Source organism: Manacus candei, unplaced genomic scaffold, assembly GCF_025592945.1.
Source record: "Manacus candei isolate 608988 ecotype Guabito, Panama unplaced genomic scaffold, ASM2559294v1 h1tg000014l, whole genome shotgun sequence".
Lineage (NCBI taxonomy): Eukaryota > Metazoa > Chordata > Aves > Passeriformes > Pipridae > Manacus > Manacus candei.
The window spans coordinates 1,442,033-1,462,298 of NW_026138062.1; the positions used below are offsets into that span (position 1 = coordinate 1,442,033).

General features: G+C 36.7%; 1 protein-coding gene across 4 annotated transcripts in view; it reads left to right on the forward strand.

Annotated features, from left to right (window-relative positions):
* Positions 1-19,887, forward strand: part of FGF14 (fibroblast growth factor 14) — a 391,737-nt gene extending 371,850 nt beyond the window's left edge. For all 4 annotated transcript variants that reach the window (XM_051780668.1, XM_051780671.1, XM_051780672.1 and 1 more), the window contains 2 exons: positions 14,342-14,540; positions 17,633-19,887. In XM_051780668.1, coding sequence (XP_051636628.1) covers positions 14,342-14,540; positions 17,633-17,769 — 336 coding nt within the window. In that variant the 3' untranslated portion in view covers positions 17,770-19,887. The remainder of the gene's footprint in view (positions 1-14,341; positions 14,541-17,632) is intronic.
* The last annotated feature ends 379 nt before the right edge of the window (positions 19,888-20,266 follow it).

The following is a 20,266-nucleotide window of genomic DNA, read 5'->3' on the forward strand; positions in this document are numbered from 1 at the left end:
GCATTCTTGTTTTTTTAATAATATTGGATCTCTGAGATTGTTAGATCCTGCTGGATGATCCTTCTAGTTTTCCTTTTTTTCTTGGTAGTTCAGTTAGGAGGAGGTACTTATTTTAGAGGAAATTCCACATGTTTTAAAGTGAACATTTGAAATTTGAATAGTTTGGGTTAGAGTACAGTAATTATATCTGATAAAGTCTGATTTAAATATGGCCTGAGTTGGAAATGCCTTAGAAAGTAGTTAATGCATAACCACTTTGTTTTTGGCACAGCACTGCACTGTTCCTCACAAGTCATTGGAAGTCATCGATATAAAAATTATGAGATCTGAAAACAGAGAACAGGTATCAAGTTAAATTTTTTTCTTTCCTTCCAAGCACTTGTGTCTGACTGTTTAGCATCTTTTTAACAGCTGTTTGAAGTAGAACTTTTAATTACAGGAGAGCTGAAATTCTCTAATAATTGCTTGCTACCAATGTAGAAAGTAAACTAATATAAATAATAACAGAAAAAAGCATTAGCAGCATCCTCTCATAGGTGACTCTACTTCAAGCAGTAGTTGGACCTTATGAAGTCACTTTCAACCTGAGTTTTACTGGAAGTCTGCTGCTACAGTTAAACAAGCTCTAACAAAGTTCCAGGCCAAGACCAGCCCAAGTAGAGCCTAACGCATCCTAAGTCTTGTTCACTGGCCCAATGCACAGCTGGTGGCCTGATGGAAGCAATTTCCACCCTTACCTGTGTCCACTTCTGAAATCACAGCTGGACCTCCTTTGCCTCTAGAGAAGAATGGGGAAGCCGATTATTCCACTCTTTTTCTTGTAACTGTAGTAAGCATAAAGGGTTAATTGGGAGAGGACATACCTTCATCCTTCTTATTTTTCCTCCTCACAAGTCCTTCTGTAGGGCTTTTCTGAACAGGTAGCTGTTAGCAATATTTTGTAGGAAAATAATTCAGCTCAACTCTCCAAAAGCTTTTTTCATCAGTACTCGGGTCTCATTTACTTATCAATAAAATCCTTTTTTTGCAACTATAAAAGAATTTACCTCCATGTATGTTAAACACTGTCTTGATTTTACACCAAGATCTGCTATAGGATTAAATAGAGTATTAGGACTCATGGTCCTGCATTATGTTCATCCTTGGTGCTAATTGCATTCATCCTATTCTGTTAAGAAAGAAGATCTTAGGTGACAGAAATATAGTTCTTGTTGGGTCCCTGATAAGCATTTACACTGTACAGCAGAGCATGTTTCAGATTGGTTCATGAAACTGCTCTGCCATGAAACTTGCACCAGTTCTTTCCTTGTGGGGAATTATGACAAATCATTCAACCACCAACTCAGCCTGGCTCAGGAGTGGCACTGTAGATGGGGGGTTTGGGTAAACAGAAGGTCAGTGATCCTATGAGTGAATCTGTGGTTGTAATGCTGGCTTTCTTCAAACCCAAGTACCTTTAACCTTGTGATTATAAAAAAAAAAGGTATTATTTTGTAATTTTATTCCTATATTTGAAGAGAGACACTTGAAACCTATTATAAATTACTAAGGACATCCAAAACCAAAGGCAAAATATAAAGGATCTCAAGTATTCTTATGATGTCTTTAATGCTGTGCCATGCCAATCGAGAGGTAAAGATCACTGTGGGTTTGGGTACTCGTATTTGGAAGAAGGAGCACCAAATAACAGCGTGGTATTTATTGTTTGTCCAGTGAAACCTGGACTTACCTCTGACAGTTGAGTGCTATGTTCTGATATAGAAGTAATAGCATCTCTTTCTCCCATTAATACATCATCTCTGACTTTTATATCACTGATGTATTTAAGCACTGAGGCATTCAGAATCCACATAGAGCATTGCTCAGGGGATCTAAAACACTTAATGCTACAATAGAAAAGAGGTTTGTGATTTGGGTGGATTAGTTACTGCCTATTTCATTTTGGGGGTTTCATATATCTTTCAATAAGTTCTTGTAAATCAGTTTAATGAACCAGTTTACTGCCTGGTGTCCTGTAGTTTTGATCTTATGCAGTATCTCATATATATTTAATTCATATCATAAGTTGTGTCCAAATCCAAATACCTCTCAGTAGGTTTGTAAGGAGGTGCACAGGAAGCAAGACAGATACACATCACTGGAGGAGGAACTACATTTAATTCAAACTTCAGATGAACTCAGAAAGACAGTTCAGTGATGCCTAACCTGGCATCAGTGATGTTTAGAGAAGAGACAGGCAGTGGAAGGGAATGTTTTAGCAAGGGATTGTTTTTGAGGAGGCATGTAACTTTTAGAATGGAAAGAGGCCTCACTACTTTACCAGAACAGGTGTTTAAATGTATTGACTTACAGAATCAAATTATAATGCTTTCTCTGTAACAAATCAAATGTGATTTTTTTTGCCATTAAGGAAATGGGGATCTGACCTTTCACAAGAAAAAAGTTGGATCGTCTTGTAGTATGAAGAAAACAGAAACACAGAAAAAAGTACAAATGTAATGGAACAAAAGAATGGGACATTAAAAATTTTAAAACAATCTGGGACCATTTTTAAACTTTATTCTTTGTGTTCTAGTTTTAGATTAGCTGCTATATTTTGTCTTTTTTTTTCTTTTTATTTTAACAGCACAGCTGACCTAATTCCCTTCACTGTCTTTCACATCATGTGCAGCTAACTTACTCATGGAGAGTAGTATTTTGTGAAATAAGTTTTCACTTTAAAATAAATATCTTCATTATGAAAGTATAGGAGAGAAATTAATTCCAATTCTGGCATTTTGCTTTAGATTAGGTTCCAAATATCAGATTTCCAACTGTGTCTTTCTCAGTGGCAGATATAGGTGAGGCCATCTCCACGTCTGCTTACAGGAACAGCTTTGATAAATACCTGGAATACTTCATAGAGTACCTATCTTAAGATAGTAATGTTTTTTATATATTTTAGTTTATATATAGCATCCCCCTAGCATCAGGTATACTAATTAAGGTTATTTATATTTATAAATGTTTACAGGTTGGGGCTTTGTTATCCAAGGCAGTGGAGAGTTTTTAGGCTGCTGTTTTAATGAAAAGTAAATATAATAAGCACTCTCTTGAGTGTTGTAGGGCCTCTCTATTCTTCATGAAGAACAGTTGTTCTGTAAGTAATGTACCTGTAGCTTCTGAGCCTTAGAAAGAATCAGAGTGCCCAACAATAGGGAATTCAATTCAGATGAGATTATCCATATCAGTAATTGAATGTTCCTGATTTTCATTTTAATAAAATAAATTATAGCTCATAACATTTTATGTTTCATTAAGTAATTTCATGAATGAGAATCATAAATATTACATTTAGACAAATAAAACATTAATGATTATAAATTATTCAAGGGTACTTTTACTCAGCTCTGTCTATTTGGCACTCTGCTCATTGGAGAGCCAATCCTGGAGGATTGACTCCTGGTAGCAGTTTCAGCAAATCAGGCAAATCTTCAGGCTATTAAAATAGATAAGATTATGCTAATATTATAATTTTTGCACAGTGTTTAGCTTTTCATTTAAAAGGATGTAAACCAGAATGTTATTAAATAATGATTTCCTCCTTTTTTTTTCATTTGCTGTTTAATTTTTCTTTTTGAAGCAGGAAAGAATATGTTTCCTGAAATACAAGTGGTAATTTATTTGCTTTTAAATGTGGTGGTATCTACGGAAGACTTTATCCTGAGAACTAAACAGGGAGTGACATGAGAAAAAAATACTCCACATAAGTTAAAAATATGTAAAAATTAACTTGCTTGAGGACATGATTTTAGAAGTGAAATCTAATAAAAGCATAATAAAGAAATGGCCAAGATAATGAAAGTCTGGTATCTGCTGAGTTTCAGTGAAGGGAGGGAGAGTCTATTTAAATATTCATAAATTGAGCCATGAACCAGAAAGGAACAGGTTCCTTCTCCCACCCACCATGACTAGTGGCCTTGCCTGGAAGAATCCAAAAGGAAACGATGTTGAACATCCATCATGAATCAATTCTTTGTCTGGGAGGCTAAGGTCTGAATTTACCACTGCCTTGCCCTGTGGCCAATTCCATGCATACCCTAAAATCTGTGGTCTGGCTGTGCACCCTCTGGACAGGTGCCAGGGAGAGAGGCTACTCCCTGCCCCAGCATCATGTCCCTGCTTCCTGCATGACAGGCACATGTATCCCCAGCAGGATGTTCCTGAAGACATTGCCTTTAATGACATCCCTGTAGTGTCCTCATGGTGTGATCTGTTCATCCCAAATTCAGGACCTTAATTAAGGGCCTTTGAAGATCAATCTACGTGTTGGCCATTGCTTTTAGGTGATGGTGGGCATGGTATGGCACTGATGTGAACACCCAGAGAGTAATGTTATGTATTTACTGCTTGGTACTTGCTGAAATCTCTGGCCAGGGAGCTGTGTAATTCTTCCTTTAATCTCAATGTAAAATTTAACTTTTAACCAAAGAGAGCAACTCACTTGCAGTTCTAAAAGCACATATACTTTTATCAGACATGCAAGTAATTGAAATGTTTACTATTATCCCCCAATGAGGACCCTGAGTATTTTTATATCAGTTTTCTGTGGAGTGTAGTATTTCAGAATTTTACCTCTACTTTGAAACCCAATGTAGATGAGATTTGAGTCAGTCATGTCTAATAGATACACAAGCTGAGGTACCAAATAACTTTTTGGTGAAAGGTATGCAAACTGTGTGTGTTGTACAAGTTGTGAGCCTAAGCAGTGTCAGTCAAGAAATAGATACTGTGTGCATAGAGAAGGGAGATTTTACTTTTTTTTTTTTCAAATATTACACCACTTTGTTATTATTGATAGGAACAAACAAATAAATACTTTCAATAGCATTCTAGAGACATTGATAGGTTAGAAAAATAAAGCAGAGAGGTTTTTTTCTCCCTTTTCTTTGTAAGCATGACTCCATTTAATTCATTTCAGTTTCTAAAAAAGCTTTACTAACAGAAGCGGGTTGACTGAGGCAGGGAATGCATGGTACTCCCCTGGATATGACCATGAGCAAATATCCTGCTCACTTCAGAGCTCTGATAAAGTGGTTTATACAGAATTCTTTTACAGTGTCAGGCTGCAACCTGTGGTAGCTTGGTTGTCCTATGAACATACAAAAGTGTCTGATTTATTTCCTTTCGCCATTTCTGACTGGTTAATGGTGTGATGCCATTCCAAAAAAATACCTTTTAGTGGCTGACATTTTATTTCCCATTAATTGCTAGCTAAAACACGAGACAAAATGGATTTTCTTTTGTCTTTTGCATTGATTCACTATACAGCTTTTGAATGTTTGGGTGTGAATCTCTGGACTTTAAGTTTCTTCTGAAAATGGATACTTGAAGTAACAGCTGTGTAGGTGTATAAAAATTAAATAATAACAGGAATATATTTTTAGATCTCTGAATGAACTAAAATATATTAAGCAAAAAGATGGTTTTTTTGTGAACATTGCTATTTGCATGAGACACATATATAATACACTAGCAAGAATTTTAGGATTTTTGTCTACATTTATTAATTTCAGGCAATAATAAATAAATAAATTAAGGCAACTGTGCTCTTGGGTCATCTTTTCTGGGCAGACATTATGTGGCAGCCAGCACTCTGTTGGGTGTCCCATACTGTGTGCACTCACTTTTTATGTTTAAGTGCAACAGTGCTATAAGCATCCATCTCTATGAAAGAATGAAAATGCGCAAACCAGGAAACAGTACAGAATATTTAAGAGCCTGTCAGCCTGTCAGGTTTTGGCTGTCTTTCAGATTTGATATTCATCATTTTCTGTCTTCTTGTTGGAAAAGGAGAGAGGAAAGGAGAACAGAGAATAGATTTCGAGCCTTTTGTCTTCATATGTGGAAGCTGCTTTGGAAGGAAACAGGGAAAACCTGTTGAATATTTACAGTTGTGCTTCCATGCTGGAAGGACAAAGATGGGCAAAAAGATTTACGTGAAAGAAGCAAGAAATTGCTGTTTCTCCTAAAATACGTATTTGCTGTATAAAAAGAGTTAAGGAACAAACATCTGAAAGTTGTCTCTGCTCTCTTTGCTTCCTATCCTCCAGTGGTCAACTGCAGCTTATATTGAATCATGAAAATAAGAGAGGACTTTGCTAATGCATTTTTTCAGAGAACTGGTTATATTCTTTACAGAATAGTTTTGCCTTACACAAGTCTCCTCAGACTGAGGTTCCTCTGAGCTTACCTTCCATGTTCTTCTTATGAACACCCAGTGTAAAACAGCAAAAGGTTAAAAAAGATGCATTAGCAGGAAGTTCTAATTGACCTACCCTCCTGACTTTTATTTATTCCAACCCCTGTCTTTTATAATAGTTAGTTTTTAGACGGTATAATTCATTCACTGACAGGTCATAAAAAAAGGCTGCAAGTAGAAAAACGAGCTCACAACTGTAAAGAAAAAAGAAACAGAAAAGAGTACACTAAAGTAGGCCATTTCTTGTAACTTGAATGTTCTTGCAACTTTTTCTAACTGCTCAGCTTGTAAGTGACACCCATTTAAAACTTTCATAAATTCACACATCTTTTGGAAGGAACATGTAGAACTGAAAGAGCCTAAAGTGAACCTTACAAAATACCTTTGAATTTGCATCTATTTATGTTTACTTTTGCATTTTTACATAGTTATGGATATGTCATATTATCATACTCAGGAAGGTCTGCAAAAACACCATATATATGAAAATATACTATCCCGTCTGACTTTGAACAATAGTGTTAAAAACTGTGATCAGTTTTCTTTATCCAATATTTCAGTGTATTGGAGAGGAGAAGAAATTTCATTAGTGGTAAACAAATAGAAAAAAACATCCTCCTTGGTTCTTTTTGGGTACTCAGCCATTTAAATAACTACTTTGCTCTTTTCTTTATAGTTTGTTTTATTTGAGGCATTTGGATTGCGGGAGGTTGTCTACAGAAATGACTGTACGTGTCTGAATGAACTTGTTTCAAAAAATTCCACTGTCATTTGGAAAGGCTTGGTCTATGACTGAGTGTACTCTGTATGCCTCCTGCATTATTCATCCGTTGACAGAATGGTGGATCCATAGGCAACCCGATTAGAATTCCTTCCCCAGCCCATCATGGTTTGTTTCAACAGCTATGTTGTTAAATCCTTCCTTTCAGTCTCTTTATTTAGTGCTGTCCCATTTTTCCCTTGGCGCTGACCTTTTCTAGCTGAGAACCTGGTGCTATCTACAAGCTGATGAATTGTGGCTGTTCTCAGTGAAAGTGACCATCAAAGACAGGATGGTTTACTCATGCTCTTCTCCAAAATTTCTCATAACATACTGGAAGAAAACATTCCCTACAATGCATGCAATTTCTCTTACTTGTGCCTTAGTGCATCTGTCTTTCTTACTGATACTGGATTTCTTTAATGGTAGGTGCCGTACAGGAGACAAAAGATGTCTTTCTGTGTTGATACAGCAAGAAGTTATAGTTGTTTAAGCTGAAGCCTTAAAGCAGATTTCTACTGCAAAGAAAGGGAAGATAGCTGCTGAGGATTAGGTGGTGAGGAGATTGAATGTCTCATTTTAGTGATACAGGGATTCTGGTTCCATTTCCTTTAAAGCCAAAGATGTACTTAAGCCAAAAATTACACATTTCTGTGAGAGCTCAGAGTTGAACTGAAGCAAAAATTAACTTCACTCTCCTTTCTATGTCTGTGAGGATATTATACTTGACCATAATCTGTAATATGTGGTGGTTGTTGGTGTGCTGCAGCCATTCTAAATCCATGGTTAAAAAATTGGCTTCTTGATAATACTTCTAGAATTAATTTTGCTTTTTTTATTCAAGTAAGGCAACACTTTTTTAAGTGGTTCTTCTCTTGAGCATTTGGTGAAGTATTCTAGTTTTCACACAAGTGCCATAAAGACAGTTTTGAAAATTAGCAACCTTTTCCAGACTGCTGACCCAAACTCTCCCTCAACTTTTAACAACCTCTACTCTTTCACTCCTAATGTGAGGATTACATTTCAGATATTCCTGATGGACTGCATTTCACAAACATTCGTTCATTTTTTTGAGTCAGTTGTACAACTTTAAATAACATATATCATAAATGCTTATATCAAGGAAAATTTGTTCTATTTCAGCCACGTCCCACTGAGTTGATGACTCTGAATTGTAGGTAGTGATCAAAAAAAAACACCTGGGCAGTGCTTGTAATAGCTACTATGTAGAAGGAGAGAGAAATATATGATATCTCCTTAGTGTATATAAGTAGCAATTTGGGATCATTCTTGAAGTTATTATTTAAAATTTGCTTTTATCTGACATCATTGTTTAGTCTTGCAAATGGTAAGTTTATGTAAGTGATGAGCATGTACTCTGCTTTCCATACAAAATACTATTGCCTTTAATAAATTATAGTTAAATATGGCCATATCTTCTAGTTTAAGCGAAGCAACCTTTACGAAACAAGGAAATTTTTGTAATCGGAGCTGCTTTATGTTTTGTTTTGTCCTTATTACTCCCTACAACTATCTGAAAGGAGGTTGTAGCAAGGTGGGAGTCAGAGTCTTCTCCCAGACAACTAGTGACAGGGCAAGAGGAAATATCCTCAAGCTGTGCCAGGGGACTTTCAGGTTGGACATCAGGAAGAATTTCTGCACAGAAAGGTTAAGCATTGGTACGGGTTGCCCAGGGAAGTGGTGGAGTCACCATCCCTGGAAGTGTTCAGGAAACAACTGGACGTGATACTTAGTGCTATGGTTTAGTTGACAAGGTCTTGTTCAGGAAGAGGTTGGACTTGATGATCTTGGAGGCCTTTTCCATCTTTAATGATTCTATGATTCCAATCTGGACATAAAATTAAGCCAAATTTGGGCTGTATTTAGTATTGAAGTTGGATTAGATGGTCTCCAGAGGAACCTTCCAACTATAACTATTCTGTGATTCTCTTAAACATGCAGGTATCTGTTCAAACTAATTTTTGTTATTTTTTCTTTATGTATGCTGTGTGGCTTTTGTTCATTACCTTAATTTAGGTTCTTATGAATGTAAATGAATAAAATAATTGCTACATTATCAATATTACCATTCATATCCCCACTAATTAGAATTCCAGTAAAGTAAGTGTTAATATTTGCAATAGCATTGATTTGAATATAATTTTGCCTAAATTTAGACAGAAGTTGTGTTTTGTTTCTTTACAAGCAATGATATTCACATGTTCAAGTCTTTAAAAAAATTTAAAATGAGAGACAGGAATTGTAGCTAAAAATTTTGCTTTTACATGCTGACATCTTTACTGAACTCTCAGTGTTTCTTTAAGAAGAGTCATCCCTGGTTTTTACCTGCATGATATCAACTCCTATTTTTTTAATTTTCTTTTTAAGTCCACATATTTAGTAATCTTCCAGAGGACAGAAATAACATCAGCTTAGAAGAGCCAATAATGGTGTTCTCTGACTGTTGTAATCTACTAAGGAAATTTTCCATCAGAAGATGGCGTAAAGTGTGAAAGTGGTTCAGAGTATTTGTTGCTTTCATGGGGCATCTGTAGGATTGCCAAGTTCAACTAGTACTGCTGTATATTTTGAAGATTTGTTAGTAAAGTGACCTCAAAGTCTGTAGTGGTAGCTAAAGTCCTGTGTTCCTTGGTATCTTATGTGGCCAGTTTGCACATAGAAAATTCTGCCAACTTTGCTTGTTCTTGTTTTTATGTTTAAAAATTATGGGTTTTTTAGGGGGCTTTTAGGCCCAGATCCACTAAATGTCTTCTGAACGTACAGGAAATATAATATAAGTTTCTCCTTAATCCATAAGGTAAGTAGCCATGTGTTGCTGTGTTTTCTGCCATTTGAAGAGGAACTAATGCACAAGATCATTTTGAACTGCAGACTTTTGGCCAGCTTAAATGTTGGAAAAATTTGATACTATATTTGGGAAATCTTTAGTAATTTTTTTTCTTACACTGGCATTTGTCAAATAGGTATACTGTAAGAAGGTAGTCTAACTCACCTAATTCAATGTGCAGCAAGTCAGAGAAATATCAATTTAGATGTATTCCAGGTCTCATGTGCAGGAGAAGCCTCAAGATCTTACAGATTTTGCTGCACAAATATGTTTATGACAAGGCCTTTTGCCTTTCCACTGTACTGCAGCTGTTTTCTGGGATCTCATCATTTCACACCTCATTTCACACTGCAGCATTCTCCCCTTCTCACTGAGAAATACAGTGCTACCCCCTGTACTTTGATTTAGCCATTTGCTACTGTGCCATATTATTGATTGGCATTGAGGCCTAGCTTCATCATGTCAGACTTCAGCCTCTGATTGACAGAAAGGCATTACTTGGTAGGGAATTCATCTCAATTGTCATCTGAATTACTTTCCAACATTCCTTATATCTCCATGTTGACACCACAAGTAACCTGAGCTCTGTTGTTCAGGCACTCCCAGATATGAGAAATGGATAATGTGTGTGGGAGTTTATTTTATTTCTTTTGTGTTTGGTTCTTAAATGAAGTAGATTCTGACGCTACCACGTGATTCCATGAGCAAAGCCTCCATTATTATGGAGTAATACAATGCTGAGATTTGGTGACACTGCTGGGGGCCCAAAAACTAAAAACTCCACAATAACCGAACTTTTGATTCCACAAGTTTGAACCCATGATCTGTGTGTTGTGATATGTATTAATGCTACTGCAATCAGAAGATTTAAAATATCTCCCCATAGGACTCACATCAAGCAAAAACTTGATGAGAATATAGCAAAAATATCCAAGTGAAAATCCTTCCTCAGCATGATGCAGTTTCATACGTCCTTCCTTTCCCCAGGACCCAGGAAGCTGTATCAGATGGCAGTTCACAGCCAAAACCTATTCCTGAGGTTTTGGAAATTGGCAGCTGGTATGCTTTTTATTTTTCAAATGTTGCTGTGGCAGGATAAAGCCATTTTTTGTATAAAACTACACGTTAAATCTGGGCATTGACATTGGAAGAGAAATCCTGAGCACAAGTTGTTGTTTGCAAGTGATGTCACTTCTTAATACAAAATGTCCTGGGATCAAACCCCGAAAAGTCATTCTTGTAGGGAAGATCTAAATTATCCATGTCAACCAGATGCATATTGGATTCCTTCAGGTTGGATACAGATAGGGAGATAGCCTAGGGGAGTGCCTTCACTATTGAGTTTCCCTTAAAAAAATACCATTATACTGCCTTTCCCTCCAGCGTTGGATTTGAGTCAAGTCACCTGTGGATGTTTTTTTTTAAGTTGATGCTGTTTAACACATTGGTAATTTTCTGATAGTTCTTACTGGGTTGAGTCTTAGAGATACAGATTTAGATTTGTCTAGGTACATGCAAACATGCACAAATAATATCTTAGATGTTTGCACAAACAATATCTTAGGTGTTATGGGTACTTTACTGAAGAAAGTATAGACCCTGATAGCTTTTCAGCCAGCTGAGATGGTGTCTAAGGCAAAACTTTAGGCATCACTCTTAACTTAGAAATATTCAATTTCCACCTGAGCCCCAGGGAAGGTGGACCTTTCAAAAGTCTCCTTTTGACTAACTCTTTCCTCAGAGGAGCTGATGGCTGCAGTTCAGTATGGTAATTGTCAGGTGCCTAATTTTCATTCATGAACACTCGCCACATCAGTAGAATTATTATTCTACTTTAAAGTAACATATATTTAAGGGACTTTTTGACTGAGAGTTTAACCCAGCAGAATTGCATCCTAATATACTGGATAAAAGCAAACCCTGTCCAAAGCTGTTACACTACCCAGATGTCTGGAGTTGGATAGCTGCAGTATTTTTAGGCAGAGTACAGTATTCAGGTTTGACTGTTCCTTAAACGGGAAAAAAAATTTATCAGACTATTACTGTGCTTTTCATAACTACATAATAGTAATGATGCTAGTTTGTCCATGAGTAGACAAGTAATAGCACAGAAATAATCCATTTTTTTTCACCTGGTAAATACCTACCATTTCATATGCTATGCACTGTCAAAAACATATGGCCCATGCCAAAGAAGTCAAAGAGGAAAGAGTTGGGTTTGATTCAGAGAAGGGATATGATTTGAAAGAGTCTTGTTTAAGTATGGTAATGGATATTGTTAGGGTAAAACACACAAATAGCATTTAGAGGCAGCCAACCATCTCTAGTACAGAGGAATACAGAATGACAAACAGCTTTTGTTTATAGCAAAAAAAAAGTGAATATTGGCTAAGGAGTAGTGTTTATGGTAATTGAGCTTTGCAAGGAAGTAAAACTTTGTGGGGAACACAGGGGGTAGCATTTTCAGTGAAGTAGGTAATGAGGAGAGCTGTGTAGGCATTTCCTGATTAGCATCTGCTGTTTCAACAGCTGAGAAACATGACTCGCATGTAAACGCTTGTGCTAGGTTTTAACAGGCATTCCCTCTAGCATGTCACTGCCTTCTGGTTTCATTTTCAGTCGCCTTGAGCCCTACTGTGATTTGAAATCAGTGGAGGAGAAAGGAGACTAACACAAACAACAGGTGTCTTAAAGTCTTGGAACAGAGAGAGAAAAAGCCCCATGGCAAAGGAGAAGGTGCAGTTAAGGTGTTTCCTGTCATTAATATTCAGTGCTTCTATTACAAACTGTATTCGCATTTATGCACGTGTGTGTGTGTGTGTGTGTGTGTGTGTATATATATATATGCAGTTGTGCACATAGGGGGTAAAAAGGTTGTAGTACATAAAGATGCCCATTGCACATATCAGAGAATTTTTTTTTGCATCCTGTGAATGAGTGTGACCTATAGACACTAAGTGTACTGGCTCACACAGCCAAAGCAACCCATTTTAAGGCAGGCTCACAAGTCATTTCCCATATGCTACAGCAACTGCTTTTAGTCTGTTGCTGCATAAAATACATTAATTCTTTTTATCTGAGGTTCAAAGATGTTCCATAATTGAAAATGCTAATAGTATGCCTGGTGTTCATCAAAACAGCTTTGCTTACTGGTGGTAACTTAAGCCATGGTAATATGAACACTGTGTACCCCATCATATAGAAGAACTTGGTTGTACACTAAATGACATTTATTGCAGATTCAGAAAAGTCTTTCATCTGTGCTTTTTGGTATGGGGAACTATGTCTTTAAGGACTTTGATTTCCAGAAAGTAAATCTGTGATAGAAAGAGCTGTGAAATTCTTACAATATATAGGCAGCTGGGGATGGCATAGAGACCCTGAAAACATGTTGCCTACTGGGTGTTAACTCAGTACTGCATGGGGCCATGAAAAAAAGAAATGAATAAAAAATACTGTGAATGGAGAAGTGAAAAGACATGATGTTTTCAGATTTTTTTACTGCTTGGGAAAGATAACCAAAAGAAATATAAAAAGAGTATTCAGGGTTGAGAACTTTGCTCTCTGAAAGCTTAGCAAGGTAAGTTAAGCTTTTCCCTCTTTTCCACATCTACCTCTTCCTTTCATGTCTTATTTCTTCTACAGGCTTCAGCAGATGGGTCCACAGACAGAAAATCACGTCACACAGAATCTTATTTTCTTGTGATATTTTGAATGAATTTTTGTTTGCTTATTAACTTGCTGGATTTTTCAAAGAATTTTGGTAATCTCTATCTCAATGTATGTTCACACTGTTTATTTTGTCAGTTACGTATGTTATTAAAATATATATCTATGTTTAAATTATTATTTTGCTACTGCTCTGCAGAAGTTTGTATTTAGATTAACTTATAGAGAAAATTTTTGGATAACTGCTGTTTCTAAATGTGATTTCTGAAAAATATTCTGAGAAAGTCAGTAGGAATTATTTTTCTTTGTCCAGGAATTTGTACATCAAAATAGTATTTTCCTGTGGTGTTTCAGGCCATGTGGATTCCAGGGCATGATATATATCTTAATACATTAGTAGCAGCATTTTGAGCTTCAAATATTAGTTGTTGTAAACCAGAGGAAGTTTGCTGCATTTACCATGTTAGAACAACTGTCATCTCATTAATGCTATTTTAGCATAGACTTTTTTAATCTTTATAAGAATATCCTATCTGAAAAAATAAGCACAATAATAATTATTCATGTATTTTGAAATTTTTTTTATGTCTGTATAGCTTCCTTTCTACTTTGAAAATATACTATCCCTCTTGCACAGATGGGAAAACTGAGGCATTCATGGAAACTTCACCTGGAGGTCTTCCAGAGGAAGACAGAACTCCTGTTCTCAAAGCAGAACCTTATTATAAGTCATATATTAAACTTATCAAGAGGTATTTGTAAATTAACTAAACAGAAACTGCACTTTAGAGATACCATTTAACATTTACTTTTCCTCCCACAGGAACTTTTTACACCAGAGTGCAAATTCAAGGAGTCCGTTTTTGAAAATTATTATGTAATCTACTCATCCATGCTCTACAGACAACAGGAGTCCGGGAGGGCCTGGTTCTTGGGGCTGAACAAAGAAGGGCAGGTCATGAAAGGAAATAGAGTGAAGAAAACAAAACCAGCAGCTCATTTTCTACCCAAGCCATTGGAAGGTGAGGCTCAGTCCATTGCTGGTAGACCCTCCCATAAATCTCACAAGAAAAGGGAACGATTTCTAAAATGCCCTTTCTGAATGTGTGTGCCTTGCACAGGGGCCATTACTAATGACAGTCCTAAAGATTCATGAAGCAGTTTTGTGCTTCAGCATAGTGATGATAGAAAGGGCATATGTAAAAACATTTTTCCGGGGATTAAGAGGTCATTCTATAAGAAAAGAACTCTTTTGTGGAAGTGCATTGTGCTACTTTTAAAATATTCTGTTGGTAGGGACAAAAGCTGTTGTGAGTCTTGCATTGAGAAAATAGTCCTTTTATTAGGCAGAATGAAATAATGGATATTGTAGGATAATCGGGAGTTATATAGGGAATGGATGAAATGTCAGCATTTCAAAGTAAAAGCTTTCTAATACAAAACACAAAGGTCTCTTTATGAAATAAATCGTGCTGTGTTACTTTGCCAATTGGTGTAACGTACATAACTTTTGTAAGCTGGCCTTTAAACCAAGATAGAAGCCAATAACAGTCACAGTAACCTTACACACTAAAATGATGTCACACATTCTCTGAAAAATGCATCCAATTATATCTTGGAACTTTTGTCTTATCCTATGCATTCTGCAAGCCTCTATAAACCTATGCTGTGTTTCATTTCTTGTCCTGATGGCACTCCAAATTTTACTGTTCTTATTGCTACACATAGCTTCAGTCATTCTGAAAGTTATCTCATCACTTAACATCTGAAAATGTCTGAGTAAATTTTTGATTAGACAATCAGTTTGTTAAATATTTTAGTTTCATCATAAAGAAAGAATCAGAATAATCTAAGTTTTGACTTCATTTTTGAACTCAGGTTGATACTTTCTTGCTTTTCTTGTCTTTTAGAAACTTCCAGTAGTTCCATGAGCTCTCAACAATATTAACACTTTATATCTTGATTCCCTTATATTAAATAATACAAATTGCTAAGAGGGAAAGCCATTGAATTTTTAACAGAGATGCAAACTGATATGGATTAGGAAAGAAGTTACTCTTTTTCAATAATATTTGGATTATCAGACTATCAAAATAGCTTAGACAATGCATAGAAATGATTTATATTGCTGTAAAGAACTGCTCAGAGACTCTTGGATCTTTGAGCAGCAAAGGTATTTATTGACAGCACCAGGAGCAAGCATGGTTTGCACCACAAAGAACTTCTCAAAGGTTTCACACAAAAGTAGTTTTTATACAATTTTCATATATGATTAAATGTGTATTCATGTGATTACAACAGCTATCTATACATAATTATAACAGGTAGAGTATAGATGGAGCTCAGACAGGGCTTGGAGTGGTGCTTCTCTTGGCCCTCAATCTTGGTGGGAGATCCGCTCTTCCTCCCTTGAGTCTGGGGTCTCATCTCATCTTCCGCATCTTGACCTTCCTACTTTTCTGTTGTTCTCGATCCACTCACTGGAGCTTGGAGAAAGCCTTGGCTCCAGGCCTGTTTCTCCTATTCGAATGTCTACTTTATCTTACTGCATCCGAATTTATTACCTCTAGGCCTATTGTATGCTTCTTCTACCATTCTTTTAAGCTTTAGTCCAGTAGGCAGAACAGAACGAGCACAGATCGTTTAGATGTTGGTAGTTTCTTAGCAGGCCAAGATATCTCAGTTAACTCTTTTAGGCCTGGCTCCTGTTTCATTGCCTATAAGAATCATCAAATATGATAGCTCTTCTATATAATTCCTTACTTTATAGTTCCACCTCATGTTGTTCAACTTAATAGTTGTGTAGATCACAGTGTTATTTCATCAAGATCTTCTAATTAATCAACTAAGTACCCTAAACACAGTTATGGGGCACTCTGAAGACATAGATCATAACCAGCCTTATATACTCTAAAGAAGACATTTAATGTCAGTCTTCTAGAAGCCATAAAAGGATGTAGATTATGTCACTGGAAATGTTAGAACAAGGATTTGATTAGTTAATGATGCTATGGGGCCCTTCATATTTATTATGAAACTTCACACCACTGGAGATCAAGGTCAGTACTTTGATGCTCCTGCCTCCTACTCTAATTAGCCAAGGGATGAAGGAATTGTGCTCTCTATGGCAACACACAGCCAGTCCCAAAGTCATAGTGTGATGATTAATTCCTTTGGCTGCTTTGACATCTCTTTTAACATTGCTCTGATATAAATAAATGCTACTGAAGTTAGGTATAAGTCTAAATATTACCTGATTCACTGACATGGAAAATGAAATTGAATTATCCAAGAGCATTAATCATTAAGGCAGCTTAATGCTGGAACTGTGTAATTGAATACATGTATTTTTCTCAAAGGATTTGAAGTGGTTAGATGGGAACTGAAGCCCCGGGGCAAACTTTTAATTCCTCTAAGAATTCAGTTAGTAGTTCAATCTGAAGTTTTCTGCGTTTCTACATTCAGTGGAGATCAGTGGTTACTGCATACGTTTTTGCAAAGGAGGAAGAAAAAACCCCAAACCTTCTGTGTACTCTCCACATCTCCTGGATATTTCTTCAGGATACAACTGACGAGATCATAGCCAAGTTCCTTAGATTTGAGAGACTGATGTACACATAACTTTGTAGAACTGGATCCTGGCCTAGTCTTGCAAATATGACTAAAAAAGAACACAAGTCTAGACAACTGTATTGTATGATCCCACTTTTTAAATACAATCTGTCTTATCATGTTTTACTTCTAAAAGCTTGCATGTTTATTTAAGGGGTCTATATATATATACATATGTGTATATACATTTACATTTTTGTGTGTTCACTTTATGCAAAGATAGAAGAGTAGCTTTTAATTTCCAAAAATCTATAATGTCCATCAAACAAACAAGCATGTAGTTTCCTACCATGTTTTTAAGTGAGATGAAGAAGTGAGAATTTTGGAGGGTCAAGAAAATCTATCAGTGATGCAAAGCAAGTGTCTGTCAAAATAAATAGTTTCCCTGGTATGCAAGAGGAACATCCTACAGTATCAGTTATTATAGATAATTATTTGAGATGAACTCTTACATGTGATACGTTCTTAAAAATGTTTCTCCCTTTCTCTTCTCTCCCCTCAGTTGCCATGTATCGAGAACCATCTTTGCATGATATTGGAGAAACAGTGCCAAAGGCTGGGGTAACTCCAAGTAAAAGCACAAGTGCATCTGCAATAATGAATGGCGGCAAACCAGTTAACAAGAGCAAGACGACATAGCCGGATCCTCACAGGTGTTGTGACTTACTGAATCTCGAGTACAGTTGAGCGATTTATCCTTGCCAGACTTCCTCTCGGCAGTGTCTGTGGATCAGCTTGCAGCAAGTCACCGACTTGCCCGTTGCTGTTTCTGAACTGAGTTGTTGCAAGTGGATAAATCTCAACATGTAGCTCTACCCAAAACAAGAAGACACCTGGACAAACCAGCTAAACTCAGACCATGGAATGCCCTACCAGATATTGGAATGCCTTTTTAATATCTTTTCTGTGACTGTGACACTTCATGTGAATCACATACTTCACAAGTACACTTGATACCTTGCCTGCTGACAATTGCCCATAATCCCTTTTTGAGTCCACTTTCAGCAAAATCCATGTGTTTAAGTTCTATTTTGTAGCACACAAATAATCAAGTAATTTCTAGTTAGATGCTGTAAACCTGTGCTATTATGAATTTCTCTTCTTCCCTTTTTTATAAGGCTGCTCGCTCCACTGTTTGTGAACTTTTGCAGGGATTGTGTTTCTCTATAACTTAAGTGTTGCCGGTGGCTTAGTTTTGAAAGCAATCAGGGAATCGGAAGCCTTCAAAAATCTATTATTACAAATTATATCTATAAAGAATAGGATCGTTGTCTCTGGCTTACAATATTGATTAAATGTGAATACTCTTTAGTAAAAGATACTATGCTTCTGAGGTTGGCGTTATAGTGGAGGGAAGAGTGTCAAACACAACCAACGGGGAGTTTTATGAAACACGTGTTTGGCATCCCCGTATAGTTTCTTTTTGTGTGTGTGTTTTATACATATCACAGGCTTACTGGTAATGGTAACATTTGCCTTGCCCAGCGAGCAAGACCCACTCACTTTTGGGAAAGTGGGTCCAAAGAATTTTGTAGGCCTTGTAGGCCTGAATTAAGGCTCATTTTTCATCTACTAAATCTTCATTGTTTGAAAAACAACCACCACCAATTAAAAAAAAAAAAGTAAGACTAATCAGAATCATGCTACCTAAATCCATTTCAAATATAATCCTTTCCTGTTTTTAAGGAATTGAACTTAACGCCATTGTTATTTTTGGCTGAATTCCACACCTACTTAGCAAAGCATGGGCAAGGATGTTGTGTTCTTTTTTGCAGCACCAATGCAAAGGGTAGTTACAAATTATAGTTTAATATTTCTGGTGTTTAAAAAAAATTTTAAAACTGGACATATTACAAAACTTTATTTTTGTTTTTAGCTAAGCATGCAAAGTCCAGTCCTAGGTATTTCACTGATATCCCGGTATGTACCTCCACCCAGCTTCTGAGGATAACATGCCCACCAAATTGCTAGATTGAAGGTGCCTTGCCTTGATCTCTATATACTGTACTTTCTCCTACATCAGTCTTGAAGAAATGAAAAAGATTATAAAATTGAAGCCTTGGATCATATTACCAGAAACAACATTAAACCCTTGAGTTTCTTCCTTGTGAACAATTAAGCCAATGTTATGGGGTGAGGTGGGCTTGGGGGGGAAGAATTAGAGAATGCCACAGAGGTGCCACTGAAGTTTTTGCATGCTTAGTCACCGGCTTTCAGGAGATTAAAAATATGGGCACTCTCTGTATGCTTAAGATGGAATTTATTTCTCAGAAATGGCAGCAAAGATCAAACTGTATCTCAGTCTGGAAAACTGTGTGGCCTCTTGCTGTTACCTTGATATTTAAAGACAAAAAAGGTGGAAACCATCCATTCCTTTTTTAGCACTGTATTTCTGGCAATTTGTTTTACCACGTCTTTGTGCTGAAGTCCCTAAGAGAGGCTGCTGGTTATTTCAAAGTCCCTGTCTGTTCAGCTGAACAACTGATTCAGTCTGAATGAACTCTTCATACTAGTTTTCAAATGTGTTCTGTTTTTATAAGAAACATTTAGTGCACTCTTCAAGGAGGCTACTGTAAAGCTGCTAAATTCTAGATAAACTTTTTTTTTTCTGTAGGTCAGACTTTCTTTTGTATATGTGCTATGAGAACAGCAAGCTAAAGCTTGATGTTGGGTCTTTCTAGGGAGGGAATGAGTTAAGCATGAAGCCCTCTATCCATGTAGGGGAAAAAAACAAACAAAACAAACCTAATCTAAAACTGTGATAAAAATGCAAAGAAACTTTGACTTAGACTGTGCCCTTGTCTGCTGGCACTAAATATGTGTGCATGGGGAAAACACCACTTTATTAAAAACTTTGGTGTACCCTTCTAATCCTATCTGGTCCAGTGGGATTTATGCACCATCCCTGAGAAAACAAAACGAAACAAAACCAAAGCAACTGACATGATGAGCTGGGGGCTTACTCTCCACCTGTAGGATTCATGAGAGGCAGCAGCCATGATGCTGTACTATCAGCTGGGTCCCAGGGATGGCCCCGGGCCTTCCTACAATTATAAGAGGAGCACTTCACAATATTTCAAGTAAGGTAATACAGCTGAAGGCTACATTCTCTCTCACCTGATTCATGAGGAGTGAA